Source organism: Oncorhynchus mykiss, chromosome 24 (assembly GCF_057628025.1).
Source record: "Oncorhynchus mykiss isolate SJ-2025 chromosome 24, ASM5762802v1, whole genome shotgun sequence".
Classification (NCBI taxonomy): Eukaryota; Metazoa; Chordata; class Actinopteri; order Salmoniformes; family Salmonidae; genus Oncorhynchus; species Oncorhynchus mykiss.
The window spans coordinates 42,387,959-42,412,769 of NC_143045.1; the positions used below are offsets into that span (position 1 = coordinate 42,387,959).

Here is a 24,811-nt window from a genome sequence, read left to right on the forward strand (position 1 = left end):
ACTATATTATACATTATTATAGTATTCTATATTATATTATTCTATACTATATTATACATTATTATAGTATTCTATATTATATTATTCTATACTATATTATACATTATTATAGTATTCTATATTATATTATATTATTCTACACTATATTATACATTATTATAGTATTCTATATTATATTATTCTACACTATATTATACATTATTATAGTATTCTATATTATATTATTCTATACTATATTATACATTATTATAGTATTCTATATTATGTTATTCTATACTATATTATACATTATTATAGTATTCTATATTATATTATTCTACACTATATTATACATTATTATAGTATTCTATATTATGTTATTCTATACTATATTATACATTATTATAGTATTCTATATTATATTATTCTATACTATATTATACATTATTATAGTATTCTATATTATATTATATTATTCTATACTATATTATACATTATTATAGTATTCTATATTATGTTATTCTATACTATGTTATATTATTCTATACTATATTATACATTATTATAGTATTCTATATTATATTATTCTATACTATATTCTACATTATTATAGTATTCTATATTATATTATTCTATACTATATTATACATTATTATAGTATTCTATATTATATTATTCTATACTATATTATACATTATTATAGTATTCTATATTATATTATTCTATACTATATTATACATTATTATAGTATTCTATATTATATTATTCTATACTATATTATACATTATTATAGTATTCTATATTATATTATTCTATACTATATTATACATTATTATAGTATTCTATATTATGTTATTCTATACTATGTTATATTATTCTACACTATATTATACATTATTATAGTATTCTATATTATGTTATTCTATACTATGTTATATTATTCTACACTATATTATACATTATTATAGTATTCTATATTATGTTATTCTATACTATGTTATATTATTCTACACTATATTATACATTATTATAGTATTCTATATTATGTTATTCTATACTATGTTATACATTATTATAGTATTCTATATTATGTTATTCTACACTATATTATACATTATTATAGTATTCTATACTATATTATACATTATTATAGTATTCTATATTATATTATTCTATACTATATTATACATTATTATAGTATTCTATATTATATTATTCTATACTATATTATACATTATTATAGTATTCTATATTATATTATTCTATACTATATTATACATTATTATAGTATTCTATATTATATTATTCTACACTATATTATACATTATTATAGTATTCTATATTATGTTATTCTATACTATATTATACATTATTATAGTATTCTATATTATATTATTCTACACTATGTTATACATTATTATAGTATTCTATATTATGTTATTCTATACTATATTATACATTATTATAGTATTCTATATTATATTATTCTATACTATATTATACATTATTATAGTATTCTATATTATGTTATTCTATACTATGTTATATTATTCTACACTATATTATACATTATTATAGTATTCTATATTATGTTATTCTATACTATGTTATATTATTCTACACTATATTATACATTATTATAGTATTCTATATTATATTATTCTACACTATATTATACATTATTATAGTATTCTATATTATATTATATTATTCTATACTATATTATACATTATTATAGTATTCTATATTATATTATTCTATACTATATTATACATTATTATAGTATTCTATATTATATTATTCTATACTATATTATACATTATTATAGTATTCTATATTATATTATTCTATACTATGTTATACATTATTATAGTATTCTATATTATGTTATTCTATACTATGTTATACATTATTATAGTATTCTATATTATGTTATTCTATACTATGTTATATTATTCTACACTATATTATACATTATTATAGTATTCTATATTATATTATTCTACACTATATTATACATTATTATAGTATTCTATATTATGTTATTCTACACTATGTTATACATTATTATAGTATTCTATATTATGTTATTCTATACTATGTTATATTATTCTACACTATATTATACATTATTATAGTATTCTATATTATATTATTCTACACTATATTATACATTATTATAGTATTCTATATTATATTATTCTATACTATATTATACATTATTATAGTATTCTATATTATATTATTCTATACTATATTATACATTATTATAGTATTCTATATTATATTATTCTATACTATATTATACATTATTATAGTATTCTATATTATATTATTCTACACTATATTATACATTATTATAGTATTCTATATTATGTTATTCTATACTATATTATACATTATTATAGTATTCTATATGATATTATTCTATACTATATTATACATTATTATAGTATTCTATATGATATTATTCTATACTATATTATACATTATTATAGTATTCTATATTATATTATTCTATACTATATTATACATTATTATAGTATTCTATATGATATTATTCTATACTATATTATACATTATTATAGTATTCTATATTATATTATTCTATACTATATTATACATTATTATAGTATTCTATATTATATTATTCTATACTATATTATACATTATTATAGTATTCTATATTATATTATTCTATACTATGTTATACATTATTATAGTATTCTATATTATATTATATTATTCTATACTATATTATACATTATTATAGTATTCTATATTATATTATTCTATACTATATTATACATTATTATAGTATTCTATATTATGTTATTCTATACTATGTTATATTATTCTACACTATATTATACATTATTATAGTATTCTATATTATGTTATTCTATACTATGTTATATTATTCTACACTATATTATACATTATTATAGTATTCTATATTATGTTATTCTATACTATGTTATACATTATTATAGTATTCTATATTATGTTATTCTACACTATATTATACATTATTATAGTATTCTATACTATATTATACATTATTATAGTATTCTATATTATATTATTCTATACTATATTATACATTATTATAGTATTCTATATTATATTATTCTATACTATATTATACATTATTATAGTATTCTATATTATATTATTCTATACTATATTATACATTATTATAGTATTCTATATTATATTATTCTACACTATGTTATACATTATTATAGTATTCTATATTATGTTATTCTATACTATATTATACATTATTATAGTATTCTATATTATATTATTCTATACTATATTATACATTATTATAGTATTCTATATTATGTTATTCTATACTATGTTATATTATTCTACACTATATTATACATTATTATAGTATTCTATATTATGTTATTCTATACTATGTTATATTATTCTACACTATATTATACATTATTATAGTATTCTATATTATGTTATTCTATACTATGTTATACATTATTATAGTATTCTATATTATGTTATTCTACACTATATTATACATTATTATAGTATTCTATACTATATTATACATTATTATAGTATTCTATATTATATTATTCTATACTATATTATACATTATTATAGTATTCTATATTATATTATTCTATACTATATTATACATTATTATAGTATTCTATATTATATTATTCTATACTATATTATACATTATTATAGTATTCTATATTATATTATTCTACACTATGTTATACATTATTATAGTATTCTATATTATGTTATTCTATACTATATTATACATTATTATAGTATTCTATATTATATTATTCTATACTATATTATACATTATTATAGTATTCTATATTATGTTATTCTATACTATGTTATATTATTCTACACTATATTATACATTATTATAGTATTCTATATTATGTTATTCTATACTATGTTATATTATTCTACACTATATTATACATTATTATAGTATTCTATATTATATTATTCTACACTATATTATACATTATTATAGTATTCTATATTATATTATATTATTCTATACTATATTATACATTATTATAGTATTCTATATTATATTATTCTATACTATATTATACATTATTATAGTATTCTATATTATATTATTCTATACGATATTATACATTATTATAGTATTCTATATTATATTATTCTATACTATATTATACATTATTATAGTATTCTATATTATATTATTCTATACTATATTATACATTATTATAGTATTCTATATTATATTATTCTATACTATGTTATACATTATTATAGTATTCTATATTATGTTATTCTATACTATGTTATACATTATTATAGTATTCTATATTATGTTATTCTATACTATGTTATATTATTCTACACTATATTATACATTATTATAGTATTCTATATTATATTATTCTACACTATATTATACATTATTATAGTATTCTATATTATGTTATTCTACACTATGTTATACATTATTATAGTATTCTATATTATGTTATTCTATACTATGTTATATTATTCTACACTATATTATACATTATTATAGTATTCTATATTATATTATTCTACACTATGTTATACATTATTATAGTATTCTATATTATGTTATTCTATACTATGTTATATTATTCTACACTATATTATACATTATTATAGTATTCTATATTATATTATTCTACACTATATTATACATTATTATAGTATTCTATATTATATTATTCTATACTATATTATACATTATTATAGTATTCTATATTATATTATTCTATTTTATATTATTCTATACTATATTATACATTATTATAGTATTCTATATTATATTATTCTATACTATATTATACATTATTATAGTATTCTATATTATATTATTCTACACTATATTATACATTATTATAGTATTCTATATTATATTATTCTATACTATATTATACATTATTATAGTATTCTATATTATATTATTCTACACTATATTATACATTATTATAGTATTCTATATTATGTTATTCTATACTATATTATACATTATTATAGTATTCTATATGATATTATTCTATACTATATTATACATTATTATAGTATTCTATATTATATTATTCTATACTATATTATACATTATTATAGTATTCTATATTATATTATTCTATACTATATTATACATTATTATAGTATTCTATATTATATTATATTATTCTATACTATATTATACATTATTATAGTATTCTATATTATATTATTCTATACTATATTATACATTATTATAGTATTCTATATTATATTATTCTATACTATATTATACATTATTATAGTATTCTATATTATATTATTCTACACTATATTATACATTATTATAGTATTCTATATGATATTATTCTATACTATATTATACATTATTATAGTATTCTATATTATATTATTCTATACTATATTATACATTATTATAGTATTCTATATTATATTATTCTATACTATATTATACATTATTATAGTATTCTATATTATATTATTCTATACTATATTATACATTATTATAGTATTCTATATTATATTATTCTATACTATATTATACATTATTATAGTATTCTATATTATATTATTCTATACTATATTATACATTATTATAGTATTCTATATTATATTATTCTATACTATATTATACATTATAATAGTATTCTATATTATATTATTCTATACTATATTATACATTATTATAGTATTCTATATTATATTATTCTACACTATATTATACATTATTATAGTATTCTATATTATATTATTCTATACTATATTATACATTATTATAGTATTCTATATTATATTATTCTATACTATATTATACATTATTATAGTATTCTATATTATATTATTCTATACTATATTATACATTATTATAGTATTCTATATTATATTATTCTATACTATATTATACATTATTATAGTATTCTATATTATATTATTCTATATTATATTATATTATTCTACACTATATTATATTATACGTTATTATATTATTCTATATTCTATACTATATTATGTTATACGTTATTATATTATATATTACATTATTCTATACATTATACTATATTTACATTTTTTAACCTTTATTTAACTAGGCAAGTCAGTTAAGAACAAATTCTTATTTACAATGATGGCCTACCGGGGAACAGTGGGTTAACTGCCTTGTTCAGGGGCAGAAGGACAGATTTTTACTTTGTCAGCTCAGGGATTCAATCTTGCACACACACAAACACACAATCTTGCAACCTTCCAGATACTAGTCCAACGCTCTAACCACTAGGTTACCCTGCCGCCTCTACACTCTAACCACTAGGTTACCCTGCCGCTTCTACACTCTAACCACTAGGTTACCCTGCCGCCTCTACACTCTAACCACTAGGCTACCCTGCCGCCTCTACACTCTAACCACTAGGTTACCCTGCCGCCTCTACACTTTAACCACTAGGTTACCCTGCCGCTTCTACCCTCTAACCACTAGGATACCCTGCCGCCTCTACACTCTAACCACTAGGTTACCCTGCCGCCTCTACACTCTAACCACTAGGTTACCCTGCCGCTTCTACCCTCTAACCACTAGGATACCCTGCCGCCTCTACACTCTAACCACTAGGTTACCCTGCCGCCTCTACACTCTAACCACTAGGTTACCCTGCCGCTTCTACCCTCTAACCACTAGGTTACCCTGCCGCCTCTACACTCTAACCACTAGGTTACCCTGCCGCTTCTACCCTCTAACCACTAGGATACCCTGCCACCTCTACACTCTAACCACTAGGTTACCCTGCCGCCTCTACACTCTAACCACTAGGATACCCTGCCACCTCTACACTCTAACCACTAGGCTACCCTGCCGCCTCTACACTCTAACCACTAGGATACCCTGCCACCTCTACACTCTAACCACTAGGCTACCCTGCCGCCTCTACACTCTAACCACTAGGATACCCTGCCACCTCTACACTCTAACCACTAGGCTACCTGCCGCCTCTACACTCTAACCACTAGGCTACCCTGCCGCCTCTACACTCTAACCACTAGGATACCCTGCCACCTCTACACTCTAACCACTAGGCTACCTGCCGCCTCTACACTCTAACCACTAGGCTACCTGCCGCCTCTACACTCTAACAACTAGGCTACCCTGCCTCCTCTACACTCTAACCACTAGGCTACCTGCCGCCTCTACACTCTAACCACTAGGCTACCTGCCGCCTCTACACTCTAACCACTAGGATACCCTGCCACCTCTACACTCTAACCACTAGGCTACCTGCCGCCTCTACACTCTAACCACTAGGCTACCTGCCGCCTCTACACTCTAACCACTAGGCTACCTGCCGCCTCTACACTCTAACCACTAGGCTACCTGCCGCCTCTACACTCTAACCACTAGGCTACCTGCCGCCTCTACACTCTAACCACTAGGTTACCCTGCCGCCTCTACACTCTAACCACTAGGCTACCTGCCGCCTCTACACTCTAACCACTAGGCTACCTGCCTCCTCTACACTCTAACCACTAGGCTACCTGCCGCCTCTACACTCTAACCACTAGGTTACCCTGCCGCCTCTACACTCTAACCACTAGGCTACCTGCCTCCTCTACACTCTAACCACTAGGCTACCCTGCCGCCTCTACACTCTAACCACTAGGTTACCCTGCCGCCTCTACACTCTAACCACTAGGCTACCCTGCCTCCTCTACACTCTAACCACTAGGCTACCTACCACCTCTACACTCTAACCACTAGGCTACCTGCCTCCTCTACACTCTAACCACTAGGCTACCTACCACCTCTACACTCTAACCACTAGGCTACCTGCCTCCTCTACACTCTAACCACTAGGCTACCTGCCGCCTCTACACTCTAACCACTAGGATACCCTGCCACCTCTACACTCTAACCACTAGGCTACCTGCCGCCTCTACACTCTAACCACTAGGCTACCTGCCTCCTCTACACTCTAACCACTAGGCTACCCTGCCTCCTCTACACTCTAACCACTAGGCTACCTGCCGCCTCTACACTCTAACCACTAGGTTACCCTGCCGCCTCTACACTCTAACCACTAGGCTACCCTGCCTCCTCTACACTCTAACCACTAGGCTACCTGCCGCCTCTACACTCTAACCACTAGGTTACCCTGCCGCCTCTTCACTCTAACCACTAGGATACCCTGCCACCTCTACACTCTAACCACTAGGCTACCTGCCGCCTCTACACTCTAACCACTAGGCTACCTGCCTCCTCTACACTCTAACCACTAGGCTACCCTGCCTCCTCTACACTCTAACCACTAGGCTACCTGCCGCCTCTACACTCTAACCACTAGGTTACCCTGCCGCCTCTACACTCTAACCACTAGGCTACCTGCCTCCTCTACACTCTAACCACTAGGCTACCCTGCCGCCTCTACACTCTAACCACTAGGTTACCCTGCCGCCTCTACACTCTAACCACTAGGCTACCCTGCCTCCTCTACACTCTAACCACTAGGCTACCTACCACCTCTACACTCTAACCACTAGGCTACCTGCCTCCTCTACACTCTAACCACTAGGCTACCTGCCGCCCCTACACTCTAACCACTAGGCTACCTGCCATCTCTACACTCTAACCACTAGACTACCTGCCGCCTCTACACTCTAACCACTAGGCTACCTGCCGCCTCTACACTCTAACCACTAGACTACCTGCCGCCCCATGTTATAAGATTCTATATTATATTATTCTATATTATATTATACATTATTCTATATTATGTTTCACCTTGTAGAAGAGCAGGATGAAGTTGAGGGCAAAGGCGATGAAGAGAGCCAGGAAGCGCAGGTTGTAGAAGTTACGAGACAGATAGTTCTGGTTGGAGACAGAGAAACAGGTTGTAGAAGTTACGAGACAGATAGTTCTGGTTGGAGACAGAGAAACAGGTTGTAGAAGTTACAGGTCTGATAGTTCCGCTTGGAGACAGCGAAATTGATCCATGGTCATGCATTGGTAATGTATTGTTAATGCGTAGATCATGATTGATAAGTAGTGGTCATGATTGATAATGCATTGGTAATGCATTGATCATGATTGATAATGTATTCATAGTGTATTGATCATGATTGATAATGTATTCATAATGTATTGCTCATGATTGATAATGTATTGGTAATGTACTCATATTGATCATGGGTGATAATGTATTGGTAATGTATTGATCACGGTTGATAATGTATTGGTAATGCATTGACAATGTATCAGCAATGTATTGATAATGTAGTGGCAATGTATTGATATTGTATTGATAATGTATCGATCACGGTTGATAATGTATCGATAATGTATAGGTCATGTATTGGTCATGTATTGGCCATGTATTGATAATGCACAGGTAATGTATCGATAATGCATTGATCACGGGCCATAATGTATTGATAATGTATCGATAATGAATCAGCAATGTATTGATAACATATTGGTAATGTATTGATCACAGTTGATCATGTATTGATCATGTATTGGTAATGCATTGATAATGCATTGATCACAGTTTATAATGAATCGATAATGTATCGGTAATGTATTGCCAATGTATTGATAATGTATTGATCACGGTCGATAATGTATCGATAATGTATCGGTAATGTATTGATAATGTATTGATCACGGTTGATAATGTATTGGTAATAGTCACCATGAATTTGATCCTCTGGATCTCCAGCTCATTCCAAAGCTCATAGCCCTCCTCCGCAGGTTTCTTCTCCTTCTTTGCCTTCGTCTTCAATGTTTCCTCCTTCACTTCCGGTTCTTCCTCTTTTACCACGGGCTCAGCCTCCTTCTCTGCCTTCTCTCCATTCTCATTGCTGGAGGACAATCCATCAATCAAATCCATCAATCAGTCAGTCAGTCAGCCAGCCAGTCAGTCAGTCAGTCAGTCAGTCAGTCAGTCAGTGAGTCAGTCAGTCAGTCAGTCAGTGAGTCAGTCAGTCAGTCAGTGAGTGAGTGAGTCAGTGAGTCAGTCAGTCAGTGAGTGAGTCAGTGAGTCAGTGAGTCAGTCAGTAAGTGAGTCAGTCAGTCAGTGAGTGAGTGAGTCAGTGAGTCAGTCAGTCAGTGAGTGAGTCAGTGAGTCAGTGAGTCAGTCAGTAAGTGAGTCAGTCAGTCAGTGAGTGAGTCAGTGAGTCAGTCAGTAAGTGAGTCAGTCAGTCAGTCAGTCAGTCAGTGAGTCAGTCATTGAGTCAGTCAGTCAGTGAGTCAGTCAGTCAGTCAGTGAGTGAGTGAGTCAGTGAGTCAGTCAGTAAGTGAGTCAGTCAGTCAGTCAGTCAGTCAGTGAGTCAGTCAGTCAGTCAGTCAGTCAGTCAGTCAGTCAGTGAGTGAGTGAGTCAGTGAGTCAGTCAGTCAGTCAGTCAGTCAGTCAGTCAGTGAGTGAGTGAGTCAGTGAGTCAGTCAGTCAGTCAGTCAGTCAGTCAGTCAGTGAGTGAGTGAGTCAGTGAGTCAGTCAGTAAGTGAGTCAGTCAGTAAGTGAGTCAGTCAGTCAGTCAGTCAGTCAGTGAGTCAGTCATTGAGTCAGTCAGTCAGTCAGTCAGTCAGTCAGTCAGTCAGTCAGTCAGTCAGTCAGTCAGTCAGTGAGTGAGTGAGTGAGTCAGTCAGTCAGTCAGTCAGTCAGTCAGTCAGTCAGTCAGTCAGTCAGTCAGTCAGTCAGTCAGTGAGTCAGTGAGTCAGTCAGTCAGTCAGTCAGTCAGTCAGTCAGTAAGTGAGTGAGTGAGTGAGTCAGTCAGTCAGTCAGTCAGTCAGTCAGTCAGTCAGTAAGTGAGTGAGTCAGTCAGTCAGTCAGTCAGTCAGTCAGTCAGTCAGTCAGTCAGTGAGTCAGTCAGTCAGTCAGTCAGTCAGTGAGTCAGTCAGTCAGTCAGTGAGTGAGTGAGTCAGTGAGTCAGTCAGTCAGTCAGTTAGTCAGTCAGTGAGTCAGTCAGTCAGTAAGTGAGTGAGTCAGTCAGTCAGTCAGTCAGTCAGTGAGTGAGTGAGTCAGTCAGTCAGTCAGTCAGTCAGTCAGTCAGTCAGTCAGTCAGTAAGTGAGTCAGTCAGTCAGTCAGTCAGTCAGTCAGTCAGTCAGTCAGTCAGTGAGTCAGTGAGTCAGTCAGTCAGTCAGTTAGTCAGTCAGTGAGTCAGTCAGTCAGTAAGTGAGTCAGTGAGTCAGTCAGTCAGTAAGTGAGTCAGTCAGTCAGTCAGTGAGTCAGTGAGTCAGTCAGTCAGTCATTGAGTCAGTCATTGAGTCAGTCATTGAGTCAGTCAGTCAGTCAGTCAGTCAGTCAGTCAGTCAGTAAGTGAGTGAGTCAGTCAGTCAGTCATTGAGTCAGTCATTGAGTCAGTCAGTCAGTGAGTCAGTCAGTCAGTCAGTCAGTCAGTGAGTCAGTCAGTCAGTCAGTGAGTGAGTGAGTCAGTGAGTCAGTCAGTCAGTCAGTTAGTCAGTCAGTGAGTCAGTCAGTCAGTAAGTGAGTGAGTCAGTCAGTCAGTCAGTCAGTAAGTGAGTGAGTGAGTCAGTCAGTCAGTCAGTCAGTCAGTCAGTCAGTCAGTCAGTCAGTCAGTCAGTAAGTGAGTCAGTCAGTCAGTCAGTCAGTCAGTCAGTCAGTCAGTCAGTCAGTCAGTGAGTCAGTGAGTCAGTCAGTCAGTCAGTTAGTCAGTCAGTGAGTCAGTCAGTCAGTAAGTGAGTCAGTGAGTCAGTCAGTCAGTAAGTGAGTCAGTCAGTCAGTCAGTGAGTCAGTGAGTCAGTCAGTCAGTCATTGAGTCAGTCATTGAGTCAGTCATTGAGTCAGTCAGTCAGTCAGTCAGTCAGTCAGTAAGTGAGTGAGTCAGTCAGTCAGTCATTGAGTCAGTCATTGAGTCAGTCAGTCAGTCAGTCAGTCAGTCAGTCAGTCAGTCAGTGAGTGAGTGAGTCAGTCAGTCAGTCAGTAAGTGAGTGAGTGAGTAAACACGATAATTAAAACAAGAAAGAGAAGACTCACTCAGCCTTCTCCTCCTCTGGGGGTGTCTCTTCCTCTGGTTCTGGCTCTTGTATTTCTTCACCCTCTCCTCCGGACGTTGCTTCCAGCTACAACACACCACACACTGTCAACAACTGGCACAACACACTGTCATCAACTGGCACAACACACTGTCAACAACTGGCACAACATACTGTCATCAACTGGCACAACAACTGGCATAGCACACTGTCATCAACTGGCACAGCACTCTGTCAACAACTGGCACAACACACTGTCATCAACTGGCACAACAACTGGCATAGCACACTGTCATCAACTGGCACAGCACTCTGTCAACAACTGGCACAACACACACTGTCAACAACTGGCACAACACACACTGTCAACAACTGGCACAACACACACTGTCAACAACTGGCACAACACACTGTCAACAACTGGCACAACACACTGTCAACAACTGGCACAATACACTGTCAACAACTGGCACAACACACTGTCAACAACTGGCACAACACACACTGTCAACAACTGGCACAACACACTGTCAAAATACACTGTCAACAACTGGCACAGCACACTGTCAACAACTGGCACAACACACTGTCAACAACTGGCACAACACACTGTCAACAACTGGCACAACACACTGTCAACAACTGGCACAATACACTGTCAACAACTGGCACAGCACACTGACAACAACTGGCACAACACACTGTCAACAACTGGCACAACACACACTGTCAACAACTGGCACAACACACTGTCAAAATACACTGTCAACAACTGGCACAGCACACTGTCAACAACTGGCACAACACACTGTCAACAACTGGCACAACACACTGTCAACAACTGGCACAACACACTGTCAACAACTGGCACAATACACTGTCAACAACTGGCACAGCACACTGTCAACAACTGGCACAACACACTGTCAACAACTGGCACAGCACACTGTCAACAACTTGCAAAACACACTGTCAACAACTGGCACAACACACACTGTCAACAACTGGCACAACACACACTGTCAACAACTGGCACAACACACACTGTCAACAACTGGCACAACACACTGTCAACAACTGGCACAACACACTGTCAACAACTGGCACAACATACGGTCAACAACTGGCACAATACACTGTCAACAACTGGCACAACATACTGTCAACAACTGGCACAACACACTGTCAACAACTGGCACAACACACTGTCAACAACTGGCACAACATACTGTCAACAACTGGCACAACACACTGTCAACAACTGGCACAACACACTGTCAACAACTGGCACAACACACTGTCAACAACTGGCACAACATACTGTCAACAACTGGCACAATACACTGTCAACAACTGGCACAATACACTGTCAACAACTGGCACAATACACTGTCAACAACTGGCACAATACACTGTCAACAACTGGCACAACACACTGTCAACAACTGGCACAACTCAGTGTCAACAACTAGTACAACACACTGTCAACAACTAGTACAACATCCTCACAGTCTACCATGTATAAATAATATATAAATAACATAACTAGGGTGGTGAGTCTTGTCCTGATCATATGGCCGGATCAGGTCAGTGTAAGTGGTTAGGAAAACATACGAATTGTTATAATACAGTGCCCTCCGTAATTATTGGGACATATACATGTTTCCTTATCATTTTGACTGTATACTTCAACAGTTTGAAATCAAACCATGAGTATGAGGTGAAAGTGGACAATGTCAGCTTTAATTTGAGGGTATTTTCATTCATATCGGGGGAACCGTTTAGAAATTACAGCCCTTTTTGTACATAGTCCCCACCCATTTTAGGGGACCAACAGTATTCAAACACATTCACTTATATGTGTATTTATGTATTAAAAAGTGTAGTATTTGTTCCCATATTCATAGCACGCAATGACAACATCCAGCATATGACTCTAACAACTTGTTGGATGCATTTGCTGTTTGTTTTGGTTGTGTTTCACATTATTTTGTGCCCAATAGAAATGAACGGTAAATAATGTATTGTGTCAATATGGAATTTGATTTAAAATCTTTAACTTTTGGAGTATAGAGCTAAAAGAAGAAAACGTGCTACATTGTTCCAATAATTACAGAGGGTACCGTAACATAATAAATATATAAATACATAATAATAATATATAAAAAAAAACATCATGGGTGTAAACTCACCAGTTTCCTCTTGAGCAGTGGGGTTCCTTCTGGAGTAGGGGGCTCTACAGTTGTGGTCTCCCCAAAGTCTCCCAGCCCTCCAGGGGTGTCGAACCCAGGCATCCGTCCTCCCTCCTTCTCCTCACCATCCCCGCCCTCCTCTCCTTCCTCTCCTCCTCCCACGTCTCTTTCCTCTCCTCCGTCTATCCCCTCCTGACCCTCGTCGGCACCTGGCTCAGGTGGCAGTTCATCGTGCACCTCATCTTGCGTTGGGTCCGGCATACTGGCCAAAAGCTCAGTCACCGTGATCTTCTTGGCACCCTCTACCAGTTCTCCTCCAAACAGGGTGCTCCAGATCAGCATGAAGAAGCCCTTACACACACTGTAGATGAAAGACAGGATACCAAACAGGATGGTGTAGATGAACGTGGCCAAGCCCACCACCATATCCTTCAGAGTCATCTTCCTAAGCTTGCGGTAGCGCCGCCGTAGATTCCTGAAGGTGAACATGTTGAAGAAGTTCACCACGCTTGTCAGGAAGTCAGAGAACGCCGAGCTCGACTCGGGAGCAATCTCTTCTCCATTTTCGTCCAACTCTCCTCCTCCTCCTCCTCCTTCTTCCTCTTCATCCTCTGAGTCTACCACCTCCTCTTCCTCCTCCTCAGAAATCTGTGAGGCGATGTTCATCTCAAAGATGGTGTCCTCGCAGAAGTTGACAAACAACTCCATCTTCTCGCTCTCCCCGCCCTCGTTCACCACGTCGAAGATGAACTGTCTCTTGGACTCTCTGACCTGCGGCATCTCCCACTGGTTCCTGTTGGCCTCGCTGATCTCAAAATAGATCCTCTCGATTTTCCTGCTCGCTCCCATGATCTCTATCCGGCCAAGGAAGGGTCTAAAGTAGTTGAGGACGCTCTCGGCTTGCTCAAGAAAGTTCTGTAGTCGCGTATCGTGGGGTACGTGCTCAGACAAGTTGGTGAGCAGAACGGCGATGTTGAACCCGATGTCCTTGGCCGGCTCCTGGAAGCGGTCGGCGAACTCCTCAAAGTTGATCATCTCGTTCTCGTCGGCCTCGGAACAAGACAGAAGGAACTGGATCTCAGACGGAGAGTACTGCTTCTGGCTGTCCATGGCCTGAAAGGAAGGAATAACATGAATGAATCAAAACGTAAATTTGCCTCAGCCATGTGAGTACAACAACCCACACATTTAAAACACAATAAAAACCAGTGTATTTCCATGGTCCATGTTTTTTTCTTTTGGCAAGTGAGCGGGCAGCTAGGGAAAGTGAGCGGGCAGCTAGGGAAAGTGAGCGGGCAGCTAGGGAAAGTGAGCGGGCAGCTAGGGAAAGAAATTGTTGGGAAATACATTGGGAAAATACATACATGTGGTGCCTTGAAGCCACTTTAATGTCCATGTCCTCAACAGAACCACAAGCCATGTAGTCAACCTGAAACGAGCCCATTGGCTTGATAGTGAACACAGCTGACCTCCATAGGCTCCTTAAGAGTGTGGCTGGTTACTTTCCCCCTCACTCAAGGGGAGAGGACTGAGGGAGCATATAGCTCTGTTTTGGGAACATAGATTTTTATGAACACTTACATTTGATTCTTGAAGAGATTATTAGATTGTAACTTCATAGGGGGAAAAAAAGCTATTTTGTTTAGAATTGACTTTGTCTCATGAGCCTTTTTTTTTACTAGAAACCTAGTCTAGCTCTAGTCAGTGGCAGCACGGTCTGTCACAGTACAATGCATGTACACTGAATAAAAACATGCTCTTTCCACGACACAGATTGACCAGGTGAATCCAGGAGAAAGATCCCGTATTAATGACACCTGTTAAATCCACTTCAATCCATGTAGATGAAGGGGAGGAGACGGGGTTAAAGGTTACAGAAGGATTTTTAAGACAAAATATGTGCCTTTGAACGGCGTATGGTAGTAGGTGCCAGGCACACCGGTTTGAGTCAAGAACTGCAACGCTGCTGGGTTTTTTCACACTCAACTGTTTTCCACATGTATCAAGAGTGGTCCACCACCCAAAGGACATCCAGCCAACTTGACACAATTGTGGGAAGCATGGGAGTCCACATGGGCCAGCGTCCCTGTGGAACGCGTTAGACACCTTGTAGAGTCCATGACCCGACGAATGGTGGCTAATCTGAGGGGGGGGGGGGGGGGACAACTCGATATTAGGAAGGTGTTCCTAACGTTTTGTAGACTCAGTGTGTACCTTGTAGAAGTCCTTCTTGGAGATGAGGCCTCGGGGGTCGGTCACGTAGTCTCGGAAGGCGTCAGACCCCGTGATGTCCTTCAGCTTGAGGAACATGTCGAAGAACTTGAGGATCATCTCCACGTTACTGGAGGACTCCACTAGCATGTCCACCATCTGACGGGCGATGGTGCCGTTCACCACGTTGCCTAGCGACAAGGATTGTCGACACCCCCCCAAAAAAAGCTCATTTGGTCAAAAGCAAAATTACAAAGAAGCAAAGCAGATCCCTACAGCACCTCAAATATATTCCAAAAAATAGCAGAGAATGTTTAAAAATACGAGCTATTAAAGTCTCCAGATATTTTTTGAACTGTTCCAGTTGAACAATGACATTCCAAGTACAAATACAACAAAGTACACACACTTATTAAGGGTAAAAACATGTTTTGAGTAAAATAGTGTTTTTTTTTTTTTTTCACACAATTGCAAAATTCAAAGGTTTGACAATCGAACAGTTGGTCTGATGGTGCACTCTGATGTCTCCGGCCTCCCCCGTTGTATGTGGGAACAATTAGTGGACAAAAATGGTAAGCCCCTCCCCACCCCACCCCTCCTCTGACAAGTGTCATGTCAGAGGACTCCTGGACCACGTATTGAGATGTGCTATTTGTTAAGTAAATCAGGTGATAAATGAGGTTCTAGGGGGGCTGGAGTGGGACCAGATCTGGGACCAATGCCTTTTACCTTCCAGTAGAGACAACAGCATGACCACCATGTCTTTCTGCAGGTCCAGGAGTTCCTTCAGCAGACCAATCTGACTGGAGTCCTGCAATAAAGAATACACACGTACACAAGCATAGAGAGGACAGTTGTCTCATAAGAATATCATCAGTTTATTTTTCATCATTGACCATTACTTTGTGTGTCACTGTCCACTGGTAAATATCTCAGATCATAACAGATCTTACATAGCTGAAACCTGTGGCTAGTTGTGTCCCTAATAAAACACTTCTTTGGGCCAAGCAGTGGACTAAGTGTAGTGAATCAGGTGACAGAGAGCTGCTGGCACAGAGAGGATGAGGAGGATGAAGGTGAGGCTGACCTCACCTCGTTGGGGGTTCTACAACTCACCTCGTTGGGGGTTCTACACCTCACCTCGTTGGGGGTTCTACACCTCACCTCGTTGGGGGTTCTACACCTCACCTCATTGGGGGTTCTACACCTCATTGGGGGTTCTACACCTCACCTCGTTGGGGGTTCTGCACCTCACCTCATAATGGGTTCTACACCTCACCTCGAAGTGGGTTCTACACCTCACCTCGTAGGGGGTTCTACACCTCACCTCGTAGTGGGTTCTACACCTCACCTCGTTGGGGGTTCTACACCTCACCTCGTTGGGGGTTCTACACCTCACCTCGTTGGGGGTTCTACACCTCACCTCGTAGTGGGTTCTACACCTCACCTCGTTGGGGGTTCTACACCTCACCTCGTTGGGGGTTCTACACCTCACCTCGTTGGGGGTTCTACACCTCACCTCATAGGGGGTTCTACACCTTACCTCGTAGGGGGTTCTACACCTCACTTCGTAGGGGGTTCTACACCTCACCTCGTAGGGGGTTCTACACCTCACCTCGTAGTGGGTTCTACACCTCACCTCGTTGGGGGTTCTACACCTTACCTCGTAGGGGGTTCTACACCTCACCTCGTAGGGGGTTCTACACCTCATCTCGTAGGGGGTTCTACACCTCACCTCGTAGGGGGTTCTACACCTCACCTCGTAGGGGGTTCTACACCTCACCTCGTAGTGGGTTCTACACCTCACCTCGTTGGGGGTTCTACACCTTACCTCGTAGGGGGTTCTACACCTCACCTCGTAGGGGGTTCTACACCTCATCTCGTAGGGGGTTCTACACCTCACCTCGTAGTGGGTTCTACACCTCACCTTGTTGGGGGTTCTACACCTCACCTCGTTGGGGGTTCTACACCTCACCTCGTAGTGGGTTCTACACCTCACCTCGTTGGGGGTTCTACACCTCACCTCGTTGGGGGTTCTACACCTCACCTCGTAGGGGGTTCTACACCTCACCTCGTAGGGGGTTCTACACCTTACCTCGTAGGGGGTTCTACACCTCACCTCGTTGTGGGTTCTACACCTCACCTCGTTGGGGGTTCTACACCTCACCTCATAATGGGTTCTACACCTCACCTCGAAGTGGGTTCTACACCTCACCCCCTAATGGGTTCTACACCTCACAGTGGGTTCTACACCTCACCTCATTGGGGGTTCTACACCTCACCTCATAATGGGTTCTACACCTCACCTCGTAGTGGGTTCTACACCTCACCTCCTAATGGGTTCTACAACTTTTAGTAGTAGGTTCTACACCTCACCTCGTAGTGGGTTCTACACCTCACCTCATTGGGGGTTCTACACCTCACCTCGTAATGGTTTCTACACCTCACCTCATAATGGGTTCTACAACTTTTAGTAGTAGGTTCTACACCTCACCTCGTAGTGGGTTCTACACCTCACCTCGTTGGGGGTTCTACACCTCACCTCGTTGGGGGTTCTACACCTCACCTCGTTTGGGGTTCTACACCTCACCTCATTGGGGGTTCTACACCTCACCTCGTAGTGGGTTCTACACCTTACCTCGTAGTGGGTTCTACTCCAGAATCGATCCTGGGTTTGCATTTGAACAAACAACACAGATATGCATTTTAAACATCTCATCTCAGGTATCATACACATAATAGACACATAGAGATGAACAGGCAGACTGACAAACATGGAGGCAGACTGACAGATATGGAGGCAGACTGACAGATATGGAGATAGACTGACAAAGAAAGAGATGTGGAGATGGGGAGACAGACAGACAGACAGACAGACAGACAGACAGACAGACAGACAGACAGACAGACAGACAGACAGACAGACAGATGTGGAGATGGGGAGACAGACAGACAGACAGACAGACAGACAGACAGACAGACAGACAGACAGACAGACAGACAGACAGACAGCTCTATCTAGGAACAGTAAGACAGGAGGGGAGACAGCACTGAGCTGACCAGCATATCCTCTCCCCTTCTGTCTGAATGCTGGTTGCAATATGAACGTATTCATAACACCAACGTGTACACTAGCTAAGTGGTAACACACACTAGTCTGTGGGCTCACTCAGTGCAGACCTACACCACCAGCCAACCAGATGGAGTAGAAGAAAACACCCGGGCCTCCCAGGAACTAGTCCGAAGTTACTGCTGCTCATCTTTGCTGATTTGTTTCGGTGGGTTTTGTTTTTGCTTTCTCTATCACATGCACTTGTAACTCTGCAACTAAAAGTATGCAGAATTTGCACGAAAAACTCAAGACTTGACCAATGCCAATGCCTACCACTATTATTGTCCACATTAAAAATAAGTTGGTTTTACTAGCTCGGTGTCGCAGTTCTGAAGCCGAGACAGAGAAGAGTGCAGTCCAGCTGTCGATCAAAGCACCAGTCCATGGCACCCTACCAAGCCCCGAAAGATTGCTATCAGAACTCATTTTGGGAATATCAACTCAGATAATTCTGGGAAACTGGCGTGGCCACTATACTCCAAACAGCCCTGGGAGACTGGGGTGACCACTATATTCCAAACAGCCCTGGGAGACTGGGGTGACCACTATACTCCAAACAGCCCTGGGAGACTGGGGTGGCCACTATACTCCAAACAGCCCTGGGAGACTGGGGTGACCACTATACTCCAAACAGCCCTGGGAGACTGGGGTGACCATTATACTCCAAACAGCCCTGGGAGACTGGGGTGACCACTATACTCCAAACAGCCCTGGGAGACTGGGGTGGCCACTATACTCCAAACAGCCCTGGGAGACTGGGGTGACCACTATACTCCTAACAGCCCTGACCACTATACTCCAAACAGCCCTGGGAGACTGGGGTGACCACTATACTCCTAACAGCCCTGGGAGACTGGGGTGACCACTATACTCCTAACAGCCCTGACCACTATACTCCAAACAGCCCTGGGAGACTGGGGTGACCACTATACTCCAAACAGCCCTGGGAGACTGGGGTGACCACTATACTCCAAACAGCCCTGGGAGACTGGGGTGGCCACTATACTCCAAACAGCCCTGGGAGACTGGGGTGACCACTATACTCCTAACAGCCCTGACCACTATACTCCAAACAGCCCTGGGAGACTGGGGTGACCACTATACTCCTAACAGCCCTGGGAGACTGGGGTGACCACTATACTCCTAACAGCCCTGACCACTATACTCCAAACAGCCCTGGGAGACTGGGGTGACCACTATACTCCAAACAGCCCTGGGAGACTGGGGTAACCACTATACTCCAAACAGCCCTGGGAGACTGGGGTGACCACTATACTCCAAACAGCCCTGGGAGACTGGGGTGACCACTATACTCCAAACAGCCCTGGGAGACTGGGGTGGCCACTATGCTCCAAACAGCCCTGGGAGACTGGGGTGACCACTATACTCCTAACAGCCCTGACCACTATACTCCAAACAGCCCTGGGAGACTGGGGTGACCACTATACTCCTAACAGCCCTGGGAGACTGGGGTGACCACTATACTCCTAACAGCCCTGACCACTATACTCCAAACAGCCCTGGGAGACTGGGGTGACCACTATACTCCAAACAGCCCTGGGAGACTGGGGTGACCACTATACTCCAAACAGCCCTGGGAGACTGGGGTGGCCACTATACTCCAAACAGCCCTGGGAGACTGGGGTGACCACTATACTCCTAACAGCCCTGACCACTATACTCCAAACAGCCCTGGGAGACTGGGGTGACCACTATACTCCTAACAGCCCTGGGAGACTGGGGTGACCACTATACTCCTAACAGCCCTGACCACTATACTCCAAACAGCCCTGGGAGACTGGGGTGACCACTATACTCCAAACAGCCCTGGGAGACTGGGGTAACCACTATACTCCAAACAGCCCTGGGAGACTGGGGTGACCACTATACTCCAAACAGCCCTGGGAGACTGGGGTGACCACTATACTCCAAACAGCCCTGGGAGACTGGGGTGGCCACTATGCTCCAAACAGCCCTGGGAGACTGGGGTGACCACTATACTCCAAACAGCCCTGGGAGACTGGCGTGACCACTATACTCTAAACAGCCCTGGGAGACTGGGGTGACCACTATACTCCAAACAGCCCTGGGAGACTGGGGTGACCACTATACTCCAAACAGCCCTGACCACTATACTCCAAACAGCCCAGGGAGACTGGGGTAACCACTATACTCCAAACAGCCCTGACCGCTATACTCCAAACAGCCCTGGGAGACTGGGGTGACCACTATACTCCAAACAGCCCTGGGAGACTGGGGTGACCACTATACTCCAAACAGCCCTGGGAGACTGGGGTGGCCACTATGCTCCAAACAGCCCTGGGAGACTGGGGTGACCACTATACTCCAAACAGCCCTGGGAGACTGGGGTGGCCACTATACTCCAAACAGCCCTGGGAGACTGGGGTGACCACTGTACTCCAAACAGCCCTGGGAGACTGGGGTGACCACTATGCACCAAACAGCCCTGGGAGACTGGGGTGACCACTATACTCCTAACAGCCCTGACCACTATACTCCAAACAGCCCTGGGAGACGGGTGACCACTATACTCCAAACAGCCCTGGGAGACTGGGGTGGCCACTATACTCCAAACAGCTCTGGGAGACTGGGGTAATCACTATACTCCAAACAGCCCTGGGAGACTGGGGTGGCCACTATGCTTCAAAAATGTACCTTTGTGGAAACTGTTCTGTTAATAGAAACACCCGTGTTTAGGTAGATTCTCCAGCTGGTAGACAGAGGCTTTTAGTGGGTGTCAGGAGGAAATCATTTTCAGACTACTGGTAGAGTCAGACTGTCTGCATTGTTAGTTCGTTTTTTTGCTCTCTCTTTTGTCCCGGGGCTTCATTTATAACCCTTACGTAAGGGTAGCCCAGTGGGCCGATCTAACTTGGTTTTTTTTGTGCAAATGATCATTATCTGGCTAAAAATGGGGGCCTTAAGCAAAAAATGGTCCGGTGTATTAGAAATGTGTATTAGAAATGCCTGTGCCAATTTCTGGTCCCAGTCTGCCCCTGCCCCAACCTAAATACTTAAAGTAGTTACAGTTCTATTTCTCCTGTGTTTTTGTCCTTCTTTACTTTTTGATATTTATTACTGCAAGAAAGACGTTTCACTGTACTTGTGTACGTGACAATTAAATCGTACAACTTGAAACTTGACACATGGGCCTACTTCAACTACTTCAGCTAATATCGGAAATATGAACTCATCACGATCAGAAAAGATGAGGAATATATTCTGCAATGGTTATGAAAATTAAATAAATAGGAAAAAGATTCCTATGTCTAATTATAAGATTCATATGTCTAATTATAAGATTCCTATGTCTAATTATAAGATTCCTATGTCTAATTATAAGATTCCTATGTCTAATTATAATATTCCTATGTCTAATTATAAGATTCCTATGTCTAATTATAAGATTCATATGTCTAATTATAAGATTCATATGTCTAATTATAAGATTCATATGTCTAATTATAAGATTCATATGTCTAATTATTTTAGATTCTAAAACTTTCATTCCCACTAATGGCAAATAGTTGTATTCTTGTTAAGAGGTTTTCCTGTTAGTAGTAGTCATCATATCCCCCATTTGCACAAAATACTTTCTTGCCAGTTTGCAATACAATATTTTACCCAGTAGCAGATGTGCGTACGCATGATCTAAAGTTTGCAGGTAGGTGAGCACATTCTCAAGTCAAGTTAAATTTGTATAAATGCCAACGTTTCCATGAAATGAAAACTTTTATACTTACATTTTGGGGTATATTTTGTACGTACGCAAGGTTTATAAATGAGTCCCCAGAGAAGGTGCAGAAAAACATGATCTAAAAAAAAATATTGCCTTTAAAAAGACAACAAATGAGAAGATGAGGTAAATGAAGAGGAAAGATGAAGATCAGTACAGAAGGAAGCGAAGCGTGGAGGGGGATCGAGGGGAGGCGAGGTGTGGAGGGGGATCGAGGGGAAGTGTGGGGTGGAGGGGGATCGAGGTTAAGCGAGGCGTGGAGGGGGATCGAGGGGAAGCGAGGCATGGAGGGGGATCGAGGGGAAGCGAGGCGTGGAGGGGGATCGAGGGGAAGCGAGGCGTGGAGGGGGATCGAGGGGAAGCGAGGCGTGGAGGGGGATCGAGGGGAAGCGAGGTGTGGAGGGGTAGCTACAGTTTGGATAACTATGGTAAAGATAGCTAAGGTTGGGATAGCTATGGTTGGGATAGCTATGGTTGGGATAGCTACAGTGCCTTGCGAAAGTATTCGGCCCCCTTGAACTTTGCGACCTTTTGCCACATTTCAGGCTTCAAACATAAAGATATAAAACTGTATTTTTTTGTGAAGAATCAACAACAAGTGGGACACAATCATGAAGTGGAACGACATTTATTGGATATTTCAAACTTTTTTAACAAATCAAAAATGGAAAAATTGGGCGTGCAAAATTATTCAGCCCCTTTACTTTCAGTGCAGCAAACTCTCTCCAGAAGTTCAGTGAGGATCTCTGAATGATCCAATGTTGACCTAAATGACTAATGATGATAAATACAATCCACCTGTGTGTAATCAAGTCTCCGTATAAATGCACCTGCACTGTGATAGTCTCAGAGGTCCGTTAAAAGCGCAGAGAGCATCATGAAGAACAAGGAACACACCAGGCAGGTCTGAGATACTGTTGTGAAGCCGGATTTGGATACAAAAATATGTCCCAAGCTTTAAACATCCCAAGGAGCACTGTGCAAGCGATAATATTGAAATGGAAGGAGTATCAGACCACTGCAAATCTACCAAGACCTGGCCGTCCCTCTAAACTTTCAGCTCATACAAGGAGAAGACTGATCAGAGATGCAGCCAAGAGGCCCATGATCACTCTGGATGAACTGCAGAGATCTACAGCTTAGGTGGGAGACTCTGTCCATAGGACAACAATCAGTCGTATATTGCACAAATCTGGCCTTTATGGAAGAGTGGCAAGAAGAAAGCCATTTCTTAAAGATATCCATAAAAAGTGTAGTTTAAAGTTTGCCACATGCCACCTGGGAGACACACCAAACATGTGGAAGAAGGTGCTCTGGTCAGATGAAACCAAAATGTAACTTTTTGGCAACAATGCAAAACGTTATGTTTGGCGTAAAAGCAACACAGCTGAACACACCATCCCCACTGTCAAACATGGTGGTGGCAGCATCATGGTTTGGGCCTGCTTTTCTTCAGCAGGGACAGGGAAGATGGTTAAAATTGATGGGAAGATGGATGGAGCCAAATACAGGACCATTCTGGAAGAAATCCTGATGG

The 24,811-nt window shown here is 39.2% G+C and overlaps 1 protein-coding gene across 5 annotated transcripts in view; it reads right to left on the reverse strand.

Annotated features, from left to right (window-relative positions):
• Nucleotides 1–24,811, reverse strand: part of ryr1b (ryanodine receptor 1b (skeletal)) — a 249,345-nt gene that overhangs the window by 17,559 nt on the left and 206,975 nt on the right. For 4 of the 5 annotated variants that reach the window (XM_090218991.1, XM_090218990.1, XM_090218989.1 and 1 more), the window contains 6 exons: nt 17,135–17,216; nt 16,409–16,596; nt 14,195–15,307; nt 12,004–12,089; nt 9,702–9,870; nt 8,792–8,878 (listed from right to left, as the gene is read on the reverse strand). In XM_090218991.1, coding sequence (XP_090075117.1) covers nt 8,792–8,878; nt 9,702–9,870; nt 12,004–12,089; nt 14,195–15,307; nt 16,409–16,596; nt 17,135–17,216 — 1,725 coding nt within the window. Of the gene's footprint in view, nt 1–8,791; nt 8,879–9,701; nt 9,871–12,003; nt 12,090–14,194; nt 15,308–16,408; nt 16,597–17,134; nt 17,217–19,043; nt 19,074–24,811 lie in introns of all 5 variants that reach the window. The other variant, XM_090218993.1, reaches the window with a different exon arrangement.